Source organism: Megalops cyprinoides, chromosome 5, assembly GCF_013368585.1.
Source record: "Megalops cyprinoides isolate fMegCyp1 chromosome 5, fMegCyp1.pri, whole genome shotgun sequence".
Classification (NCBI taxonomy): Eukaryota; Metazoa; Chordata; class Actinopteri; order Elopiformes; family Megalopidae; genus Megalops; species Megalops cyprinoides.
In genome coordinates, this window is record NC_050587.1 from 21619344 (window position 1) to 21642862 (window position 23519).

At 44.0% G+C, this 23519-nt stretch overlaps 2 protein-coding genes across 4 annotated transcripts in view; one reads left to right on the forward strand and one right to left on the reverse strand.

The window, feature by feature from the left end:
• Positions 1-1754, forward strand: part of LOC118777424 (2-oxoglutarate dehydrogenase, mitochondrial-like) — a 35723-nt gene extending 33969 nt beyond the window's left edge. For all 3 annotated transcript variants that reach the window (XM_036528304.1, XM_036528303.1, XM_036528305.1), the window contains one exon: positions 36-1754. In XM_036528304.1, coding sequence (XP_036384197.1) covers positions 36-156 — 121 coding nt within the window. In that variant the 3' untranslated portion in view covers positions 157-1754. The remainder of the gene's footprint in view (positions 1-35) is intronic.
• Positions 1755-1837: 83 nt separating this feature from the next.
• pargl (poly (ADP-ribose) glycohydrolase, like) lies at positions 1838-12585 on the reverse strand. The gene is made up of 17 exons (XM_036529496.1): positions 12541-12585; positions 10900-11261; positions 9633-9922; positions 9233-9355; positions 9038-9124; positions 8851-8922; positions 8007-8096; positions 7593-7753; positions 7012-7091; positions 5915-5987; positions 5720-5795; positions 5200-5347; positions 4820-4898; positions 4626-4734; positions 3811-3901; positions 3020-3148; positions 1838-2478 (listed from the first exon to the last, which is right to left on the reverse strand). Exons 2-17 carry the CDS (start codon positions 11237-11239, stop codon positions 2363-2365), a joined length of 2064 nt encoding a protein of 687 aa, XP_036385389.1. The 5' UTR covers positions 11240-11261; positions 12541-12585; the 3' UTR covers positions 1838-2362.
• Positions 12586-23519: the final 10934 nt, after the last annotated feature.

The following is a 23519-nucleotide window of genomic DNA, read 5'->3' on the forward strand; positions in this document are numbered from 1 at the left end:
TGCATGTGTATGTGTTTGTGTGTCCGCGTCCACAGGTACGCCGGTCGTGACCCAGCTGCGGCTCCTGCCACCGGGAACAAACACACACACCTGCTGGAGCTGCAGCGCTTCCTAGATGCTGCCTTCAACCTGGATGCCTTCAAGGGCCAGTCCTAGCCCCGCCCCCTCTTTTGCCTCTGGACATGGGTGGGGGGGGGGCCTGTGCCATTACCATTCCCTTAGCCCCCCCCCCCCGATAACAGTCCTCCGTCCCTCGCATATCCATAGTCACTCTCAGCTCCCAGATCCTACCCCACCCTTAGCCAGACAGTTGTAGCAGTCATTATAGCAATTGCCTTTAAATCTAGTCATCTGCTCCTAAACAAACAGGCATTCCTCCTTTTCTTCACACTCTCAGCGGCTCCATTTTCTCCGGGACCAGAGTTTCCGTGCTCGGATCAGGGCCCTTTGTATCACAAGCCAAGCAGGGCTCCTGCGTCCCCGTTAGATTTCAGCGGGTTTCTTCTCGAGGGCGTCTGTACCTCACTGGTGACACTCCAAAGTGGAGTTCAAACCCCATGTTAATCAGCACACACCCCTTAAATTCTGCTCTCTTTCTAGAGAGAAGGACATGGGATCCTTTTGGGTTCTTTTGATTGACTCAGAAATCAGGGGTGCCGCTGCGGTCTTGTGTCAGCAGCTCGCCTCATGTCTGGGGTGAGTTCAAGGTGTGAAGTGAAGTCATGAACCCGCAGACCAATCGTAGATGAGTGTGCATTATCATGTGACAAGAAAAGTAGCTGACTGGTGTGTCTCCAGTTAAAACGAGGTCTGAGAGTCAGCGGTATTGGCTGCATTGGGGGGCTCTGGGGCTGGAAACCATCCAGGATTGCTGTACTTCTAGTCCTGTGTTTCTAGTCCTTGTGCAGCGCTACCTTGGCTGAGTATTCATGGATTGTGACACACTGTGCCCCCAGCCCTGAATAGTACTGACTATGCATTACCAGTTTTTGTTTTTTTCTAACAATCTTTTTTCTCCATTTATAATAACTGCCCATTAACAGTACAGGGAATCTATATGATTGTGATATTGTGGCTGCAGGACTCTTGTTAGCCTACTGGAGAACATGGGTGGAGTTACGTTCCTCCCAGAGTCTTGTGGGGAAGAGATATGTCTGAGCTCAAGGGGCATCACTTCACAGGCCCTCTGCTGTCCATCCATGGGACAGGTATTCTTTGTCACTACGCAACAGTATTCCAAGTTGCCCTGATCTCAGGTCAGGGCAGGCTAGTCACAGAATGTGACAGTCTGCACAGCACTGATACCTGACCTGTGTTGCTCTGAGGACCTGACTCAGTCCATTTCCTGCCTACATGACTGCAATGATTCAAAGAGGAAAAATGCTGTGATATCGGTGTCCTGTCCCATCTCTCTTCATTCACACTCGTTCATGCGTTTCCCTGCATTCCTGCCCTACCGTGCCAAACCAGGAGACTGGACAAAAAGATGAAGTGATCTACCTGACAGGAGAAAATAAACATTATAGCAACTAATTAACTTATATTACAAAAAATGATATTGCCATGTTTTGATCTCTCTGGAACAAAGTAATTGATTTATTTATTTTCATACGGGTGATTTACATTTTTCCATTGTATTACCTTGCTTTGTTCAATAAAGACATTATGTTGGGATAGAGAGATCTTGAGAAGTCATTGCTGCCTTGCTCCTGTTCATTTTTACTGTGGTGCCTCAAGTGTCTCTGAGCTGGGTAAAAAGTATAATGTTGCTCTCTAATTTGTGTTGAGGTGTTGTATCTGAACATGGAGGGAGAACCGAGAGTTGTTCAATGTAGTATTTATTTTGAATTATAAAAGTGAAACAAACATTGTACATCATATACACTTAGATTTGCATATTTTTAAACAGAATTGACATCCATTTGTCAGGGTTTTTTTGGTATATTTAATAGATTGAAAAAAAGATCCTGATGATCTTGAATGAACAAGCAATTAACCAATTCCAGTCCCAAGTTAAATGAACATTCACTTCTAAAGATGTTTGATTTAGACCCCCACTTCAGTACCATTTATCTGCAACCCGGTTATACCAGCCCAAACAATGGGCAAATATTTCAGTTTACAGTTACATTAACTTTCGCAGCTGATTAATAAGATTTGTGCAAACTGTGTATAGGCAACTACATGAATGCCTTCTGTCATTGTTACAACACTTCATATGTATTTATTTTAATCGTTTATCTTGCATTGATCATCTTTTGACAATTCTGCATATACACTGGTGGTTTTGCCCACACTTTATTGATATCAATGCTGTTTTTATTATTTAGATGGTTTTAGCTGACTTTGTTTTGCCCTGTATTCAATGTCTGCTGGTGGTCTCTTTGAGAGTGCTCTTGATAAATTCGTACAGGTCTGGTGGGCTCTGGACTGAATACAGGGCACCACAGTAATTTTCCAGTGATCTGAACAATCGGCCTGTTGAGAGAGGAGGGGCAAAGTTAGTCATCATGTACCGCTGTGTAACTGTGATACACGGCTTAAGGAGCCTAGTTTATAAACCAAAGATTGACAGTTTGATTCCCAGGTGGCGCACTACCCTTCAGCAAGGCACTTGACCTGAATTGCTTCAGTGAATATCCAGCTGTATAAAAACAAAACATCCAAAAATGTGAGCCATGTAAGTGGCTCTGGATAAGGGCTCTGGTTATTACAGGGCTGATACATGTTCAAATGCCCCGTCATCTCCAAGTGCTGTTGTTCATGTGACCTTATCACATGCACTTCTTTACTTTCTGCTTTGTACTCTCAATTGATCTGGAAAACAGCCTGGCATGTGACCAAATGCAAGTGTGAATAAAAAGGCCAAGGCCTACCTACGTAACTTTTGTGATCCTTTTTTTTTTTTAAAGAAAAGCCATACACTGTCAACACCGTTGGGCAGCACCCTGTTTAAATGGCTGTCTGGCGATTGGAAACGGGCATGCCAGCCAGCCCCCCAACCACCCCTCTTGCTCACCCACAGAGATGTTGCGTGTGGTCAGGAAGTGGTACATATCCCGCACGTCCTGTGCAAGGGCGTGGCCCCCGAAAGTAAAGTAGGCAACGTCTTTGTGGGCCACAGCGGCTGCCATCATCTGGATAAGGGCTGTAGAGAGACAGTGGCAGTCCCAATAAATGCAGTCAGTGTGCGGTTGTCCTCGGTGGATCTCCCCCCCCACTAGATGCCCACATTTATGGTACTAGGGGTAGTCTGTTAATATTTTGCACTTTAAGACTAAAGTACAGTACTGGTGAAAGTCTAAAGCTGAGATGTTTGCTGCCTTTACTTCAGCATTTTTCACACTTCTACTTCTTGCTCGATACAACAGCCGAAAGTCCTTTCAGGTGGAGCACCCAGTGGCTGGTATTAGCAAAATGTATTAGCAGCATTTAAGGTAGTTTTCACAAAAAAGTCATAAATCTTAACAGTATCTCTTTGAAATAAGGTAAAACCATTCATGCAAATCCTCATTTCAGCAAGGGCACTAAAACTCCTGTGGGTGTTTCTGTGAATAGCATGAGTGGACTTCTGCTACATAAATCTATTTTGTTTTTTAGCTGACAAACAGCACTTCAGTACACTTAGCGAAGTCCACAGGAACTCTTTCCCTCAGTTCATTTTTTTCCCCAGGTACTCTTTAAAGAAATGCAGTTTTACCCAGCGTGCCTACCTGTTGATAGCACATCTCAGTGTAGTAGCTCACGACCTTTTAAGAATTATCACACTGAACGAGGAGAGTGCATATCAGCCTGCACCTGCTCACTCACCTTTGAGTTTGGGGTCACCGCCGAAGGCTCCACAACCCCAGTTGCCCGTAGCAACAGCAGGAAAGTAGTTTCCGCTGAACCCACAGTAGGCCTTTAGCAGACAGAGAGAAACCCTGTCATTCCTCATGACACTGACTCAGAGGGCTGAGATGTTGATGACACAGGTACATCGTGGGAATGATGACTGAAGCCATCTCAAATCTCTGTATGAACATTACAACATTTTACCAGCCTCTCTATGTCCATAATAAGTTTTATTTGAAATTAGATTTAAGGCACCCAAGTGGCTCAGACAGTATAGGCACTTGTTTAAAGGCTTAGCCCTGTGCTAAACTGGCTTTGTTCTGCTGGAGATAGGAGTGGATTGGTTAGCTGTGCTGTCAACACCCTGGGACCTGAGTGAGCACCTATAAGCTATTCAGACAGCATCAGGATGATGTGCCTGTCAGCATTTGCCTCCTGGTGCACTGTGGGAACTGTAGTGTGAAAAATAGTCATGGAAGGCGTGCATGTGTATTAGAGGACTGCACACATGCCTCACCCCACCCCTACATGGGTTCAGTGACTGCCACTGTGTTGATGATGAGCTTAAATGCAAAACTGGTGAAACTAATAAAGTTGGGTTAAAATTTTAAATTAGACTTAAACATAACTAACATAACCATGCAACAACAAAAAATGAAAGAAACATTTACAAAATTAATAAATAGGGATGAAAAGTATGAATGAAAGTTTCCCCATTTTTAGGGTCTCTTCCAGGAGGTCAGATGTGCAGTTCATTAGAAATGTGTTAGCTATATGGACGTGCTGCGAACCTTGTTCAGTTCCCGGATCACTTTTTTCACGTTGAACTGCTCTCTCGGGTACTTAAAGTGAAGCGCGTCAATGGCAACTATCTGTCTTTTGCGTCTTTGCCATTCATCCCTGCAAATGCAGAACAAAACTCTCATTCATTCTGAAAAACTCTCGGTTAGAACAACTGCACTTTGTTCCGCAGGCAAGTCTTTACCTTGTAGTGTTGTCATTGTGAGGGCCAATCCACGTGAAGCTATCGCTGTACCCCATGTAGTTACTATACTGTTGGGACCCTACAGGAAGAAACACGCTTTCAGGGACCGAACACAAACGCAGGGTAGGCCGTTACGTTAGGTCTGTTACAGCATGCAGAATCTCAAGCCTAAAGATTCTGAAGTTTGCAGATCCTTTTAAATCAAAGCAACCAATTTCCTGGATGGAAAACACACGGCTCAACAGCAACATTAAGGGATGTGCCACATGCTGTTGTGCTCTCTGGTGTGAAGCCAGGCTTTCTGACCTGCCACAGAACAACAGGGGCACCCCTGCCTTAGGCCTCAGCATGTCAGACTGTGGTTGCTGTGCTGTCGTCACCTGTGACCTTGAGGCATTCGGTGTCCCCCAGCTTCTCTGTGAAGAGTCTGGCCACGATCAGTTCGGGGTTCATCAGGAAGAGGATCTCCTCCTGGACCAGGCCGGACCCCAACACCCCGCCGCCCACCAGGTTACAGGCGAAGTCCACCTGCCACATCAGACACCTTCAGTGAGTCCCATCATACCGCCAGCACCTTTCTGTGGGGACCTCTGGTCAATCGTCTTCGACAAACAGCAGAACACCAGGGTTTGGTATCTCTCAGACCACTGTAAACACCACTGAAACAACAAGGGTCATCTAGACCCCCAAATATTTGGAATTGTCCTCTGACTTTTTCCATTACTGTTATTATTTATCTATTTAAAAAGCCGCAGTGGCAGCTAAAGTGACCATAGCAGTTCCTGCAGCATCTCAGCAAAATAGGCTGGAGCTTGGATTGTGTCAGAGGGATGTTTGAACAAGGACAACTGAAAAAAAAAAAAGCCTGCCAAAGAGGCAGTGTCTTACAGTGATGCGTACCTGCAGCTTACCCTTGCCGTCCTTCTCGATAGTGCCTTCTGAGGTGATCTCAAGTTTGGTCAGTGATTTGGCTTCACTGAGTGGCATCAAAGGACCAGACAATAAGAGGAAAAGTGTCAGAAAGGTAAAATGCACTGCTCCTTTAAGTTCATTGTGAAATGATGACTTAATTGTTTATGACAGAAAAGTGGTAACCTTTTCCACTGGGGAAAGTCATTGTGATGAAGGTAACACCTCTTGAAGGTGACCAGACCTCTGGGCTTCGTGCCTGCAGGTGAAATACATGTCAGGGGCAGCACAGGATGGAAGCTTGACTTCCATAGGGTGTGCACCTGTGCCTAAACGCTTGTCCTCCTTCAAGCAACTCTGTGTTGGACTGTGCAATTAGGCTTGTTTCACTGCGTCAGCCTCTTCACTTGCACGTAAGTGCAGAGGAGAGACAAATGTAATCCTCCGCTACACTCCGCGCCCAGCTGATGTCCATTTTTCACACAATGGGTTACACAGTGCAGCAAGCGCTTACTGGAAAATAGGAGCTACACCGCTGGTGTCATACAAGTGACTCCTAGGAGCCTGACGATCACTGGTGGAACCACAGGTCACCACCTTTCACTCTGCTCATTCCCCCTGCCCAGTGGATGTATTCTGTCAAGACACCTCTATCTGGAAAGGGTCACACTGGCCTTTTTCATTTTAATTTTCCACAAGGCGTCCGATTAGCTAACACACTTCTGGTAAGAGTGGTGACAGACAGAGACAGGCTTTAAAAATTTAGCTGCTGGACCCATGGCTCAGAAAATTCACTATATTATGGGTAACAAACACCACATTGCTGAACCGAGAATCCCATGTGGTAGGCCAAACCAAGGTAGAGTGACCCTTTCCATACTGAGCTACATCCTATAATACATATATATCAGGCTATCCCTAAGCCACTGTTTTCAGATACTGTGTATACATCATAACTATTGCTGCTTAGAAATACGTGCTTTTATCCCATTTGCCACAAATCTCCAAAATGAAAAATGACATGGCTTCATTGTTCTTTTTGATCATCAAAACCAGGAGATATAAATGTAGTAAAGTCTGCTAATGCTACAACACTGCTGTTGCAGAATGGCATATGTCATCTACACCATGCTGTAATGTTATGTCATTTCCTGCACTGTCTGTATAACCAGTGTAAAGGCTTAATTCTCCACAAAATGAAGTATGAAGTAAGCTGATCTAAGTCAATGCTTGTTGACTGGGCAACCATAGAAAGTCATCTTTTCTGGTTTTCGCTACAGTACCTTCATTTGTCACCTCGCTGAAGTAATGGAGAATGGCTCTGAGTTTCTCCCCCTTCCTGTCTGACCATTTTCCGAACAAGCTGTAAGGCACAAAGCAGAGAGGAAATGTTACTGCTTTAGACCAGGCAGCACAGGTGGAAACAAACCTGCTCTGATGTTCATTTACTTGTTCCGTGTGGCAGAGCACTCAAAATCCAGCTCAGGGCGTTTTGGGCGTGAATCCCACATGCTGAAGCCTTAACCCGGCTAAATTGTAAGCTCTTCCAGCCATCATCAAAGGCCACGTTTCCATTACGCTAACTGCATTCGAAGGCACACAAATGCTCCTGCACGTTCTGCTTTGCTTCGAGCACACCACAGAGAGCGGCCAGGGGATGCAGATGCATCAATTCAAACACCACCAATTTACAGTGCGTTTGCTGCCCTAGAATAAACTCTACTGGATACACAGCTACAGTCACTGCAAGTCACAAGAGTGTCCGCTAAGTAAATCAGGTAGCACTAATGAAAGCACACAGTTCACACCCACACAGCGCATCTTGCTAAGAGCAGTAACAGACCGTCAGTGCCGGGTGCCAGACCTGTGGAAGTTGATAGTGGGGTAATTGGCGTACTCCGCACGGGGGTGGGTGGCGTTGCGATGGGGGAAGGTGCAGTAGAAGGCGTTGGCCAGTAGGCTGGCAATCTGAATCTGGGACAATGTGATGGAGTGGTTCTGCCCGTGGCGGAGCAAGGGAATGGCCTGTACACACAAGTGGGAAGAGGACTTTGTTTTATTTTGGAACAGAAAGGCGAGGCAGGGAAGTGGCTTGAGCAACAGGCTATGACTACATTACTAATGGTATTTTTATTATTAAGTAATTATTTTTATTAGTATGCTTCTGTCCCAATGCCAAACAGTTATCACTCAAATGGGCATTGGATGGCAGTTAAGATATGCATAGCTTTACTTGGGAGATGAAAAACTAGAAGCCCCTTAAATACATATATCTTACCTTTCTGCAGATATCAGGCAGTTGCAAAGCCAGCGCTGCAATTTCTTTGAGGGTTTTTGATATCATTGGTTTCTCACTAGTCTGTACACGCTGAGGAATTGAAAGAAACAATCACATCTCATTCAAAATTAGTCAACAGCCTCCATGACCACAGATGAAAGAGGTACAACTCAATTTAATGCTTCTTATAAACAACCCAGATTTTTTTCTTAAAGGAATGACACTGTCTAGGATCCCATGTGGCCATGTCATTTGCCAACAATGACCAGGACACCACCTCACCAAAAAAAAAACTGATTTTGTTCCATGGGGGACAGGGTTGGGTAGGACGGCCAGTTTCCTCACCTCAGTGCTTACAGGCACTTTAAAATTTGTCAGGTGCCCTTTAAGTTGCATGGATGACCTCCATGGAGTAGCGCCTATCCTCAAGTGAGTTCCCACGTTACTATTAAATATGTGTGACTTGTAGCGCAAAAAAGCAGTTGGCTGCAAGTGAGTGTATTGGATTGTATTTGTCTCGCCTCAGTACGCCTGTGCGAATGCAGAGGTTGTCATGGTGAGATGAGCCTAACACGCGCCTGGTGATTCAAAAACAGGGTTGCATAAAGGGGAAAAGTCATTAAGAAGGAATGCTGCATTCAAACTTTTTAAAAATCAGTCCAGGTAGTTCATTACTGCATTTAAGGTTGAACATTCATGGCCATCAAAGCAATTCAGTAAGCACTATTTATTATAGAATATCACCACAATGTCACTTTCTGTTTTGTTCATTCTATGACAGGTTAAAGAATTATGGGCTTCAATGTCTTGCATAATCACATGTCCTCTTCGTAGACAAACTGACCTCACAGAATGTGTGAAGGGCATCAAAGGACCACGCGTCTTTGTATTTCGGATTGTACTTCTTTATAGCACTCTAAGAGAGAATGAAAAAAGGAAATTGCATGACACAAGATACAACCCCCTGCTTGTCACACTGACACTTAATAAAACAACAACAACAACAACAAAAATGAAACCTGCAGTCCTACCTCAACGTCTGATGATTTCACCAGTGAAGCTGTTGTCAGTCGGCTCAAAGATTTTTGAATGATATCCCATCGTTTCTCATCGCCCTGCTACAGAACAGGAGAGCTGCCTTCATGCACTGGTTTTGAAAGCTAATTATGAAACAGAAACCATCAGAAGCCAGTGCACATCCATCAAAGCAAGTGCTGGATGCCTACCTGTAAAAACCCTGACTTAATCAGTACACTCTCCTCAGCAAAAGGCATTCTCACTGAAACGTTATCCCAGCGGTGTCTTCCTGACATTGGAAGGAACTTCCCTCCTTGACTGAAAAAATTCACCTGCAAAGATTAGGGACACACACACTAAAGCTTATTCAAGCTGATCGCCACTGTAAAAAAGTTTCCAAATCAGTTTCCAATAACGGTGGAATATAAGATTGTGGTTACTGGATGTGAACAGGTGTTCACAGCTTCAATACAGGCTGGGGGGCCAGAGCTCTTCAGAGCATTCAAATGCTAAGAGTCACCAACAACAAGCAACAGTTGTTGCCTAATGGAAATACTGTAAGCTCAAAAGCTAAAATGAAGAGCAGAAGCAGGGAAACAATCGCCTTACGTCTATGAGAACAGTGTGGCTGCTGTCATAGGTTAGCCTGGCCCGCTGCATGTGGCAGGCCGGAGTTCTCTTTGGCTCTGAGAGGGGGCAGCTCTTCTCCATGCCAGGCTGGACTCCCGCTGCCTTCGATTGAGAGACCTCACACGGATCTTTGGACGTGGATGGTTGGCACGTGGGCTCATCTACGTTGACCAGTTTCCCCACAGGTACCTCGGGAGGGCTCTTTGAGCTTGTGGTGCCACCCTGGAGCAGGCTCTTCACTTGATCACTGTTGTTCCGTTTACTCATGTCTGGAAAAAAAAAAAAACAGAAACACGCCACCAGTGATACTCACTTTTTCTACACGGCAAGTGACACAAAGCGCTGGAAAGAATGGGTTTTCCACTGGGAAAAAAAATTATAAAAACAGAAAACCCAGAGCCAACTGGGGAAAAATGGAAAAATACTCCCTGACTGCAGAAAGCAGTTGAGAGACTCCCCGAAAACACTGGAACTGAAACGAATGTATGCTAATACGTGAAGATTATACATATACTCAGACACACTCCAGAACTTTAAAAATCAAGCTTCAATGAATCACCTCATTGATGGACGGCATAGCTGGTTAGCTAGGATAAAGAAAACCTGAGACTGAACCTTTATAATAAATGTATTAATTCATTTCACACAGTCTTATTAAAAGTGACTTACATATCTGTCATGACATAATATATGCAGTGCATGTCATAAAAGACTTAAAATCAAAGGTGTGAGTGCATAGCAAGTGAAAACAGCCATGAAGCATCAGGCTAAAAATATGCCAAGTTTCATGAATCGTGAACACCATCAGACCTGTTCTACCCATGTACATAGTGCTTACAATGATAATCAAATGAAGTGTTACATTCTTATGGCATGGATGCCCTGCCTAAAAATGCACCAGAGTCCAATAACGTGCTGAAAGTGGACAATTGACAATAATCTATGACGTTACATCAAACCTCCCTTGGCACGAGGGGTGAGGTAGTCTACCAGGAGCGAAGGTAAACCCAGGACAGATCCTAATTCTGGAAACCAAGACTGAATCATGCCGCTCTAATGACTGCCGGTAACTTCATTCAACCACAAGAGGGAAATGAGGCACAGAGGCGAATTCTGGAGGAGTTAACAATTACTTGATACCATGGTGGGTAACGTAAATATGGTTTGCATCTACAAGAATTACAATTAATATCCGTCCTATTTTGTTTAAAAGTTGATTAATTATTTAGAGGCGGAGCAAATTTACCTGCACTTTCCTCCACTGTCCCTATCCCGCAATTTTGGTCTCCAGATCCTTCTCCCTCCGAGCCGATGTCGGCCTTGACTGATTGACCACCGCAAACCTGACAGGACCCTCTGTCCTGGACCATCTTCTCCAACTCGGCCACTCTCTTTTTCAGGCTTTCGTTTTCCAGTCGCAGACGTTTAATTTCTTCCTCCCTTTCTATGTGACACTTACAGCACGTGTCATTTTCTCCGAATCCAGGGCCCACATTCTTATCGCCCGGGTCTGAAGCACGTTCTCCTGTCAATGTCATAACCGGACTTGTCTGCTCCGTAGGTGAGTTTACCTGTTCGCTGGCCATCTTGTGACGATCCTACAGAGGCCTAAATATAAATTTTGATCATTTAAGAGTATCACAGGACATGTAGACACACATATTTACAGTGTGATAACCGGCCTCGACATGGTTGGAAGCAGTTTAATAGCTAGCAACTTGTATGCTAGCCATCTAGAATTAAGGACATGCTGAAAATTAATTCATGTTTGAGTTAGCAGGCATGCTTTGATTGGGCGAGTCGGTAAGCTGGATATAACCTTTATGACAGAAATTCTAAATTCAACTCCCAAATGGCCATGGCCACTGTCACGCCAAGCAGTAAGTTAACATGGTTGTTAGCAAAATTGCTTCAATGAATTTCCATGTATACATAACTGAAAATAATTTAACTCGCTAATGTAACTTAGCTAACTAAATTTAAAAAGTCAGATCTACCACGTCTTTAGCCAGCGAGCTTGTTAGCTAATGAACTGTAACCACTAATCACTGATGGCGCTTGTGACCACATTGTCAAGTTCACTTATTATTTAACTTGTTGCTACTCTACAGCCAGCTCGAGTTAGTCCCAAAAATATTTTCCCAACATTATCGTCATCTCGCTACTTTTCACAGCTAGCGATGCGCAAATAAATCAGAGGTGAGCTTTCAGGTTAGTACCCAATAGCGAGCTACTACCTACCTAGCTAATCTATGACGGTATGCTGGCTGGAAGTGTAAAACCCTCCCCTTCCAAACTTTGCAGGTAACGTATACATGGTAGTCCATGTAATTGAACGTTTATTATACGTCTCCGTATAATAAACGTTTATTATCCGACGTCTCCATAACAATATAGGACAAGAAACCAAAGGCATATCCTCCAAAGCTTTAGCTGTGAGAACTAGCTGAACAAGTCCCATGACATGGCATTTGAAGCTACTCTAGTTTCGTTTCTGGGGAAGGACGCTCCTGCTTTCAGTTTGTGATAGCTATGACTAAATTATGTAACCTTTCAAGACATGCAAGACTTCAGGACAATTCTTAACGCAAACTAGCCCGCGAGCTAGGAAGTTGTGAATTCGAAGATGTTAAAACTAGCTCGTGAGCCATGCAGACGACAGTGCTTAAAACGGTGCATCGCAGATAACTGTAAAATATTTTATGGCAGCATATCTTTAGCTTGCTAACTTGCTACATAAATCGCCGCTGGATAGTTGGACTAGTACGATCATTGCAGTTACTTCACTCAGAGGTTCCTGTTACGTGTGCACACTGGAAAACATTTGTTTACGGACAGTTAGGTTTGTTCGCTACCCAGTTGCGTCTATAACGTGAAACGTACTCACCAATATTCGCCTGAACGTTCGAAAGCGCTGAACGTTGTTCCTGGTCTAACACAGCAGAGAGCACTTCCCAGAAATCACAGAGCAGAGCAGAGCAGCAACCAATCCCAGCTGAGGCGCGGTGATTGAAATCGAAAGCGAAAGCGCCTGGTAATACTAACGAGTGTCAACGCCGATCACGATGGGTTGAAAACTGTAACTACAAAAGATTCTTTGAGAAACATTTGTTGAATATTACTATATTTTATTTTGTGGTATGCACTAGCTAATACATGCCACAGCCTAGACAACCAAAATTCCATGCAGGCGTTCCATTAAACAATGAACATAATGCATGGAAGAGAAGAAAAAAGCATGAAGAGTTGCACATTACACACACACTCCATCAAAATGCTACATCTACAAAAGCACAGGGGACAATATTTTGTTAGCTGACAAATATTGCCCAGAGGAATCTTGGAATGCTGCATTAAGATCCACATACAGTTTTTTTATGGAAAGTTTTTTCAAGTTCTTAGAATAAGATTTTTGGTTGTATGTCATGGGGAAGTTTTGCAGAAATAGAACGTAGTTCTGAATCACTCAAACCTAAGAGCACAATTCCTGTTGTGGGAAAGTTAATTAACAAGTAAATAAACAGGGACCTTGACCAAACGTCCCTAAAACATTTTGTATTGGGTAGATTAATTCTGAAACCTTTGGGATAACTAAGAAGTAAGACATCATCCACACAACACCACCCCTCCCACATAAGCAACCTCCGCAAGTGACCTACTCCCCCTGGCAATGGCTCCAGTGGCTTGAGTTGCATGACACCATGCCCACACCTTTGCGGATCTGGCTCCATGGATCTGAGCTACAGAGCTCTAACATGATGAAGGGTAGAATCTATTGGCCTCAAGTTAAAATATGTAGTGCTTGTCACCTGAGTCTGAACATCTTTTTGCCAAAGACCATGATGTACCATCAGATCTACGGAGGCACTGTTATTGAATTAAAAATAAGGATAGAAGAGTACATGCTTCCCAATTCTTCAAGGCATCATGAAGACTAATCATCATACATCAAAGCAGTCCCACATAACAAGTAGATTATACTTATACCTGATGTTGCATAGGTTCTATAAGCAAAATTCAAATGCATCATCTGATCATTGTTACTCTTTGATGTTTTGATTGTGTTACTCCCAACTCAATTCCAATTAATCTTCTTAATATTTCTATATTGTTTTTCTAATGTACCAACAAACGGGTAAATGACATGAAATAGGTCAGTGATGCTAGAATGTAATGTCAATGTAAGTTGAAACCATCAGGTTTTGGTGAAACCGCAAATTGTCATAAGATGCCTGCGATAAACAGTGTTTAGTAAACTCAACACGCATTTTTTTTTTTTTTTTTTCTCTTCTTGTTTGGCTGACTTGGTCATTCTGATGTAGTTTGCAAAAATAGGCCCCAGATTGTAATCTGTAACCTTGAAGAGTGTATTTTTTTATGCCAGATTGCAGATGACTTCAAAAAACACGACTCTGCACATCATTAAAAACTGCTCAAGAAAAGCTGATTTCCTAGACTGCACCACACTCGAATTGTCACTGTTTGGAACGTTTCGTTTACATCTTCTGAAGTCAGTTGTCTGTGTACTCAGGGTGCTTTAGAGCGTTTTCATCAGACGTCCATGCTGCGTGCTTACTGCATAGACCGTGAAAAAGAATGGGACACTGGCATTCCTTTTGTTTTATTTGCTGTTCACAACCTACTTTTTTTTTTTCAACTTACTTTTGTTTGTTGGTTGGTTTCTTCACCTGTCTTTACTACTCTGAAGCCATATTTAGGTCTTGGATGGCAGCTCCTATACCTGTGCTATTGAAAATTTCCTCCGTCACTTCCGCACCCGAATTGTTGTAGCTATTGATAAACCGATGGGCGCCTATGTGAGACCTTTTGGTCGTTTATAAATGTGCACATCCATCCGACCTCCTCTTAGAACAACTGATTCATGACCAAACCTTTAAGCACTGCTCTAACACGGTCAGTTAGGTCGAGGTAAGCTATGAATGTAGGTTCTCTCATATCAGTACGGATTGCTTATTATCGTACTACTAATACTTTCCTGATTATAATAAGAATGCGTGAAAGTACTGCACTCACCCAATAGAGTGAGTCAACATGACAATCCTTTTCACTTATTCAACAGTAGATGGCAGTCGAGTACCAAAGTTAAACAGCAAAGCTGATTTTCCTTTCCTTTCTTTGCTGTGGCGAGCATGTGTATGTCATTGGATTTGTAATGCAGTACATTGATTTGGTAGAATCTGCGTAGTTGAACATCTTAACTGTGACAGGAAATAATAACTCATAAGTAATCACATAACTGTCTGTAATCGATGGTTTTTAAATTCGCAAAAATGCTGGCTGCTCAACAGGCAATGTACAATATCTTTAAGAAATAAAACGCGCTAAACGTCCTAACAAATATTTATTTTATGAGTACGCCTTCAGTTCTGAAACCAAAATTTTTCACTTCACCGTAAATGTGGAAGATCCTGTGTCTCGGTTTCGTGTGACAGAGCAGGGAAGTACCTCACCCGCTCCTGCATTTCTCCGCGTTGTCATGGCGATCTTTGTCCTTGCCACAATCTGCTGCAATGACGTCATTGGGATAGCTGTGCCCACACACTAACACCATTTCAAAATTAAAACAAAATTGATAGGAAGAATTACAAAGCAAGAAGACGCCATATTTTGTGATGGCTGAAGTCTACTGTTATTGTATTTTATCTTTAATTTCAAATTGCCTACAGTAACATTAAACTTTAGCAAATAAGCTTTAGCGTTGTTTACCATAATCCTGTCATTATTATTTTTATGACATAAATGTGCTGGATTTCGTTTCTAATACATTATATTTAGAGTTATTATGTAACACTACATCTAAATCACATGTAGGTCACAATTTTCTGTCATACATAGTTCTAGAGTATGTCTATGTCACGGGGAATCCTGGGCTCAGATGTGGTTTCATTGTGTAGTGCATTGCATTAAGGCTCATTTAATCGAGTGGTTAGTTAGGATTGTTAAGGACATTGATACATTATATAAGATTTACATTTGTTGTGTTTAAGCAGTCATATAGATGGTTTGACAAAGCATGATCCTTCAGCAGGATATGAATGTTTGCTAAAATACAGGAAAACATTTGGAAATTTAGATTTTTTTTCTAGTAGATTTTCATTTTCTAGTAAACGTTCTTCAGTGATCCTCTCTTTTAGAAAGCCAAATTGTTTAATCAGTTTTCCCCCAATTAAATCAACATATGTTTCTACAATACATTCAGCATGGAGATATTAAAACCTTTCTTAAAAATCCCCTTCTACAGAGCAATAGGACATATTAACAGGGTTCAGCTACGTGATATCTGGAAGAACTTCTGTAATGGAAAAAGGAGTGCTTAATAAATGGGAGAGCAGTCAGAAAGTCAAGAAAGAGCACCCCTACGCTTGCAGTGTTGAAGGGATTTTCATGAGTTTGGAGTCATAACATGTTTATTAATGAAAGCACTTTGTTTTGTAGTTCTGTAGATTTTTGGGGGGAATTGAGAGGGGAAAACTGAAACTCCTGCTCACACAGTAACACTTAGCAGTATGGTGTGTCACATATCGGATTCTCTTTGGTACCAATATAATGATGTCCTCACATTTGGGTTCAGAAAGGTTTTAAGAATACAGATTAAGGTCTCAGAAGTTAAAGGTTTAAAATAACTGAAGATAATTCAATGACATATATCATTGAAATTGAAATGATGCAGCTGTCTAGTTAAAGAGCTCAACTAGACAGTTTTTTTTATTCCACAGAGGGTGAAGAGCATGGCCCAGATTTTTAGGGTCAGGTGAAAGTGTGGGTCAGGTCAGATGGGCCTCTAATGCTATCCGTATGCTGCTTTGTGGTAGCAGGGTAGAGGAATTGTGGGTAAATTCCAAGTGACCTGATTAGCGAGCTGACTGGAGAGTGGGGGAAGGGGGAGAAAGAGAGACAGAGAGAAAGAGGGAGAGACAGAGAAAGGAAAGGCAAAAGAAGGGGGGTAAGAGTAACAGTCTGGAGGCAAAGATCTTTTATAATGAAAAGTACATTTTAATTAGTAACATAATAGCATGAAGATGTTAAACAGTGTAAGGATACATATTTTATATGACTTCAGAAAAAATTAACAGACTTAGAAAATACATACATAAATATATTTCAATATAAATATTAAATATATTTATAAAAATTAAATACAGATACAGTGAGGAGTTGATCTGTTCTATATAAAATGTTTTTTAAGCAGAGAAGAAGAATTTTTGGTTTATGCAGGTGGGTAGGTGGCTGGTGGGTGAGACTGTTGTCTCTTATCTGAAGTGAGTGAGCCCATTCACAGAGACAGATGTCAGGGGAGGGTGGGGGCCAGGTACAGGTGTGAGGGAGGGGAGGGGTCAGCAGGTCAGGTCAGCAGGGTGAAAGTGTGAAAGATGCCAGACAGCAGCTGGGAATACAGGGAGTCCAAACAGAGCAGGTTTGCTTGCACTCCACCTTATGGGACGCAGTGACAAAACATATGCTAATGAATTAAGATGGTTTTGACTGTCTGATAAGGCTGCCTGTATTCCTGTGTGATACACGACAGCCAGCATGCCGTTCTATCCCACAACCCCCCCCCCCCCCCCCCATTCTGTCCCCATCCCCTCAGCTTGCTGTTCATATCCTTCCCCCATTGATGCAGATCACCTCTGGCGAGAGGAACAACAGCTTGTTTTAAATGAGAAAGACTCCCTGTGTGTGTCAGATGGCTCCTCCCCGGGGCGTCTTTCAGTGTCCTCCATGCGGTGGTGTGTCACATGATCCAGGCCTGTCCTTTTCCTCCTTCATCATTAGCCGCAGCAGCAACACCACTCAGCAGCGTGACTGGCCGTCAGCAACCTCGAACCCCCCCCCCCCCCCCCAACAAAGACCACAACCATGCTGTCCACTTATCACAGCTTTTGCCTTCATCTGCTTCAAAATCACATACAAATACACACTCTTGCACACAGGTATACGCTCTTGCACACACACATACACACTCCTGCACACATGTACACGCTCCTACACACACACACATACACACTCCTGCACACATGTACACGCTCCTACACACACACAAATACACACTCCTGCACACATGTACACACTCCTACACACACATACACACTCCTGCACACATGTACATGCTCCTACACACACATATACACACTCCTGCACACGTGTACATGCTCCTACACACACACACATACACGCTCCTACACACACACACATACATACTCCTGCACACATGTACACGCTCCTACACACACATACACACTCCTGCGCACATGTACATGCTCCTACACACACATACTCACTCCTGCACACATGTACACGCTCCTGCACACATACACACACTCCTGCACACATGAACACACTCCTACACAGCTTTCTTGTTTACATGGTGGTAACAACAAGGACTGCTTTTGCCAACTGATAATGCCAGTGTGAGTCAGTTCGAAGTATTCCCATCCAAAGTCTTCTCCTAATTGGCCCTGCTATCGTGTAACTGAATGGAAGAGAACATCCTGTGTAATCGTTATTACAACTGACAACGAGGCTGTTATTGTCCAAATGAATTACGGTGAGCTCTCAGGGCTGAGGCTGGTTGGAGCTTTCTCCATTCTAGCAGGGCGTTGACTTTGAGGGTGAATATCGACCCACACATCGGTGGCTTTAAATTAACTCTAAATTGCTTTCTGAATAGCTCGGATTTCTCCCTGTTTTGCGCGCCTCTACAGATAAACCGTTGGTAAAAATCAGTATCTGAATCAATGGGTGATATGGGGCCAACATCTGATGGAAAAAAGGTGCCCCTGCTGTTTCAGTGCGACCTGGTTCCTCTCACCCCACAGAGCTTTTTTTAATGTTCCATGGTGTTTCTCACTTTGTCTACTCTTAGATTCCCTTTTCTCACTGTGGACAGACGTCATTCCTGTCTGGGAGGAAATGACATTCATCTGGACTGGTTCTGTCCTGGGTGAGGGAGTGCAGTGTTTTGCACTTGTGTGTGTGTGTATGTCACGGGGGGGGGGGGGATTGGGAGGTGTGTGTATATGTGTGTGTGTGCTTGCGCGCAGCCGTGTGCCTCTGCGGGCGTTTCGGGACATGGGTGCAGCTCTCCCAGTGGACTTGACCCCCCCCCCCCCCCCCCCCCACTCCCTGCCCAAAAACCAGCCTCTGTGACGAACTGTTATTGTCGGTCAGCGACTTCCCAGGAATGCTCCTCTCCTGGCCAGAAAGGCAAAGTCACTACAATGGAATGCAGAGAGCGCCCAGCAAAAAAAAAAAACAAAATAATGTTGACTTAAAAAGGCCAGAAAAGTGAACAGCACTGCCCTGCATACGTGCTTTTGGAACGTGTGCGCGAGGGAGGCCTTTGTGTGTGCCTCTGAGTGTGTGTGTGTGCGTGTGTTCGTAAAGTAAATAGACGAGGACTGGACTGAGCTGAGCTGAGGACTGGGCTCAGAGGTACAGCAGCGAAAGAACAGACAGTTCAGTTATCTGCCAGCTCCCGCTTAGCCTCTGTCTTTTCCAGACAGACGGGGACACGGAGACGGACATGGAGATGGAGGCAGACATGCTCCCTCTCAGTCGGGCGAACGCTGCCTGTGCTTGGAGCAGCTGGAGATCAGATTGTTGCAGTGACCTGTCACGCCATTGTCAGACCGAGTCAGTGGGGATCAGAGCAGGAGCTCTTTTTGACCCAGTGTGCTGTGTATGCTTTGTGTGTGTGTGTGTGTGTGTGTGTGTGTGTGTGTGTGTGTATGAGTGGAAGGAGGGGGTTGGTTGCCCTGCTCTATGACAGTGGTAAATGACTGCAGTACGCTGGGGTGGAGGGTGTGTGGTGGATTGGGAAGGGGAGGGGGGTTTGTGAGTGGGAAAGAGGGGGGCGGGTCATTGCTCCTGTGTCAGTGGTTGGGGGGGGGGGGGGGGGGGGGGAGAAGAAAACGCAAAGAATCTCAGCACCTGTTTCCAGGGCAACGGGGAATTGCAGAGCATAGGGCTGTTTTTTTTTTTTTTCCCCATTGCATTGGTCTCCTGCCTAATGAAACACACACGCTCAAACCTGCAGGCCAGCTGACACATCAGAGACACAACACTGCAGTTTCTGTATGTGCGCATGTGTTTGTGTGCGGATTTGTGTGCGTGCGTTTCTGTATGTATGGGTGTATGTAGGTATGTGTCTGTGTTTGCAGATGTGTGTGTGTGTGTAAGTGTGCGTGTGTGCAGGTGTGCGTGTAGGTGTGTGTCTGTAATGGTTCCAGTGGGCGACCGCTACGTGCCTCTGTGGTCATGCCTGGTTGTGCGCTAAGCTTGTTCCGCCACGCTGCCCCACATGCTGTCTGATGTGAGCAGTGAGCTCAGACAGCAGGTAGAAGGGATGTGCTCTCTCCACAATCTCTGGTGGCGGAACAACATCGTTACCGTTTCAGCCTCTCTGACAGCGTCCGCTTTCTTGGCTACAGTGATATGTGAATGAAATTCTAAAAGGGTTTGTTTAAACACAGTTTTTCTCACGCTGTCGGTTTGCAAAACCGCCTTCAGTCCGTGATGATCACACCACACAGAAGGCTACCCTGGGATGGTTTATTGGGGTTTGCAGGGTTCCTGTGAGCAGGAAAGGCTGCATCAGTGCGAGTCACATCAGTGCTATATATTTCACAGAGTGTGTTTTACCCCAAGCAGGTGCCATGACCCTTATTGATAATACCTCCTGTCAGAAATGTATAGATTCTGAGAACGTCATTGCGTAGACCACAGCCGGGAGCCGCTGAACTCCGGAGTTCCTCCCAGCTTGTCCTGGGTGACTGCAGCTCCTGTGTGGTATCCCCATTACCTGATAAGCTGATTTTTTTCCCCTTTTTTTCTTCCTCCTCCCATGGTGCCTGTAAAGACAGCAGGCTGAGCAAATGCCCTCCAGCACTTGGAATGAAAGAATGCTCCGTTTGGCCCTAATCCTCAGCGCAGAGAGGCCGCCGTTCGGTCGCCGCTCACACACAACCCATGCATCCATTGTTCATCTCTCTGCAGCTTCAGTCTAACCCCAAGAGTTCTGTCTCTCTCTCTCTCTCTCTCTCTCCCTCTCTCTCTCTGCAGGCTAATTCCCATGATGCACCACAGCCGTCACAGGCAGCGCAGACCACCTGCAGACCAACCGCAGGCGGGTGAGGCAGGGTGGTTGGGGGGGGGGGGGGGGGGGTTTGAGGGAAGGGAGCCGCCTGGTTTTCTTGATGTGATCTCTAAAGCACTTGGTTGCTGTCATTTGCTGTCACGGGTTACATCTGTATATGCTGGACCACTGTTAGAACACAGTTTCTTTGAAAAGGTTTTTCTCCTTACGTGATGTCACCAGCCTCCCTCCCCCCACCAACTGGATGAAATGGTACGGTCCATTACTTCTTTGGTTGTTTAAGTGTCTTATTGACTCAGTGTCTTAGAAGCTATTCTTTTTGTTCCTTTGTCACGTAAAGGTGGCACCCTCCTTTTTATCTTAAGGAGGAAAAAAGGGAGAGATCACAGAGGATACAACACAGATTATTGGCAGGGCTATGAGGAGAGATGTGCCTGTGTTGGCTTTGAGTGCTGTATTCCCATTCACCAACAAGGCCTTTGACATGATCTTAACTGACTGCTTAATTGTGGTTGATGAGTCACTGCTGTGTGGACGTCTGCAGGAAGAGGGAAAAAACAGCAAGTTCAGATCTGATGATTGTTTTGAAGTCAAAGCCATTAAAATTACGTGATTTGGTCATTTGGTCCCTCTTATTCTTAGTCCACCAAAATGTGTTAACACAACTCGTTTTAAAGTTTGGAGTCCCCTTAACTCTCGGAGTTTGGGGCTTCCCCAGAGATAACAGGTTTGTGGCCTCGTAAGTGATACTCTTTCTGGACAGAAGAAAAAAAATCACTCAAGACACAATTTTTTAATGTCTGATTTGATGCTCAATACCCCTCAACATGCCCATTTTAGGTGCTGATGAACAACTTCAAATCTATACACATAGATGTATAGATTTGTTCTGATTTATTCCATCTCGTCCTGTGTCAGTGGACGCTTTTTCTCTATGAAGGAACCTTCCCTGGGCCCTTTGTCACTACCTGCGGCAGTGCACTAGAGTAGCAAGCGATGTTTTTGCAGCTGTGTTCTCCACCTCCGCTCTCTGCGTGGGAAGCACATTTCAGTGTCATTTACAGCACTTTTCCCTCTCATTACCATGATATCTCATTTCAGGAACTCACTGTTTGTGTGTTGTGGTTTGGTTCAGTCATCTGCTTCAAAAAGGCCCTGAGCTGACTGCCCAGGGCTCTCTGTGATGTGTGTATGAACAAGGCGAATTTAAAAGTTAAATCGGCTATTCTTTTATATTACTGCATATTACAATAACTGGGAATATCTAATATAGCTGCAAAACAAATCCAAGGTTACCTATGGAACTTAAGCAGGTTAGGCGACTAAATAAAATGATAAATCTCAAGCATTAAGGAGGGCATTCATTGCATTACAAACATCACAAACATTGTGAGGGTCTCACTGTGGCAGGCTGCAGTTTTGAATTCCAGGGAGGTAACAGCTGTGAAGTAACAACTTTACAATCTGCCATGTATGTTCTAACATTCCAAAAATGATCAGATATATGCAAGTATTTGATTTAATACCATTACAGTGTGGTGAAAGAAGGATTTAAAGTGTTCCCATTCCCCGGGTATTTGAGTGGCTAATTTCCTGTGAGGTCACCTGCCTGTTAAATTTCTGGCTGTACACCCACCAGTCTTGGCACACTGTTGCAGTAGACCTTGTCAAACCATTAATGTGATCTGAGTGTAACCATAATTTGAGGAGGATGGGGGGTGTAACAGCTGTGCTCAGTCTGTTCCTTCTCTGTTCAGCTCTGGCCACCCCCCTCATCTCCTCGAATTGGAATTCTCTGGGCTGGTGGTGTTGAGTGCCTGGCGAGGGTGTGACTGGGCTTGTTGGTCTGTGACCTCTCTTTTGTGTTATCCCGCAGGCCAGTACTCTACACACACCCTTTTAACTAACAACTCCACCCCTCTCCCTTTTTTTCTTGGTCAGCAGTCCAGGACAGGATGCACAGTCCACTAGACTGCCCAGAGTCGTCTGTACCAACAAGGATCAGGAGTGTGTTCTCACAGCCTGCTCTCAAACAGAGAGATCCACCCCCTCTACTACAAAGAGCGTTTGATCTAGACAAAACTGTGATAGCCTTTATCAGGCTTGAATTACTCCTCTTTATGTGCCTAAACTATTTATGTTTTTGGTTTTGCTTTTTAACAGTTTTTGGTAACACAGTGAATAAATCCTTATAAGCAAGCTGATTTTATTATTTTCAGTCATCATCAGAATGTTTGGCTTCTGCTGTCCTGGGAATGATCTATTTAATAAATATGATAAAGTATATTTTGGATGATGGACAGTTAATTGAACAAAAGGAAAAAAAACACTGCTTTAACACTGCTTTTACTGAGCTAGCTAGGCTGGTCAACAGAGCATGCACAAGGTTTTTGATGGCTGTAAACCATGTTTACTGCTCTTCTTCAGTTAGGGCACAGTTTTACCTCCGCTTCTTGGCTTAACCATTTCTTTTTGTCATTAAACTGAGTTCATCCAAATTATAGCAACTGAATTTGTGGAACTGTAATGTACATTTGCTAAATTGCAAGTTTGTATATCACCAACAGCGCCCCCTGTATACCATTAAGAAGTAACGTTGCTAATGTACTACATAGATAGCGAGGGGGTAACAAAAGGGAGGTCAGATGTCATTCGGTGTTAATTTCGTGTGGCTGCTTAAATCATAAAATTTTGTTCCAACGGACTAACTATAGCAGTCACCTTTTAAATGATTTCGAATATTTGAAAAA

Excerpts from the sequence above, each read along its gene's own strand:
- pargl (XM_036529496.1), bottom strand. The coding sequence starts at position 11,239 with ATGGCCAGCGAACAGGTAAACTCACCTACGGAGCAGACAAGTCCGGTT. Across the intron at positions 9,125-9,232 it reads TTAAGTCAGGGTTTTTACAG|CAGGGCGATGAGAAACGATG; the intron begins GTAGGCATCCAG and ends CCTGTTCTGTAG. Across the intron at positions 5,348-5,719 it reads ACGGCAAGGGTAAGCTGCAG|GTGGACTTCGCCTGTAACCT; the intron begins GTACGCATCACT and ends CTGATGTGGCAG.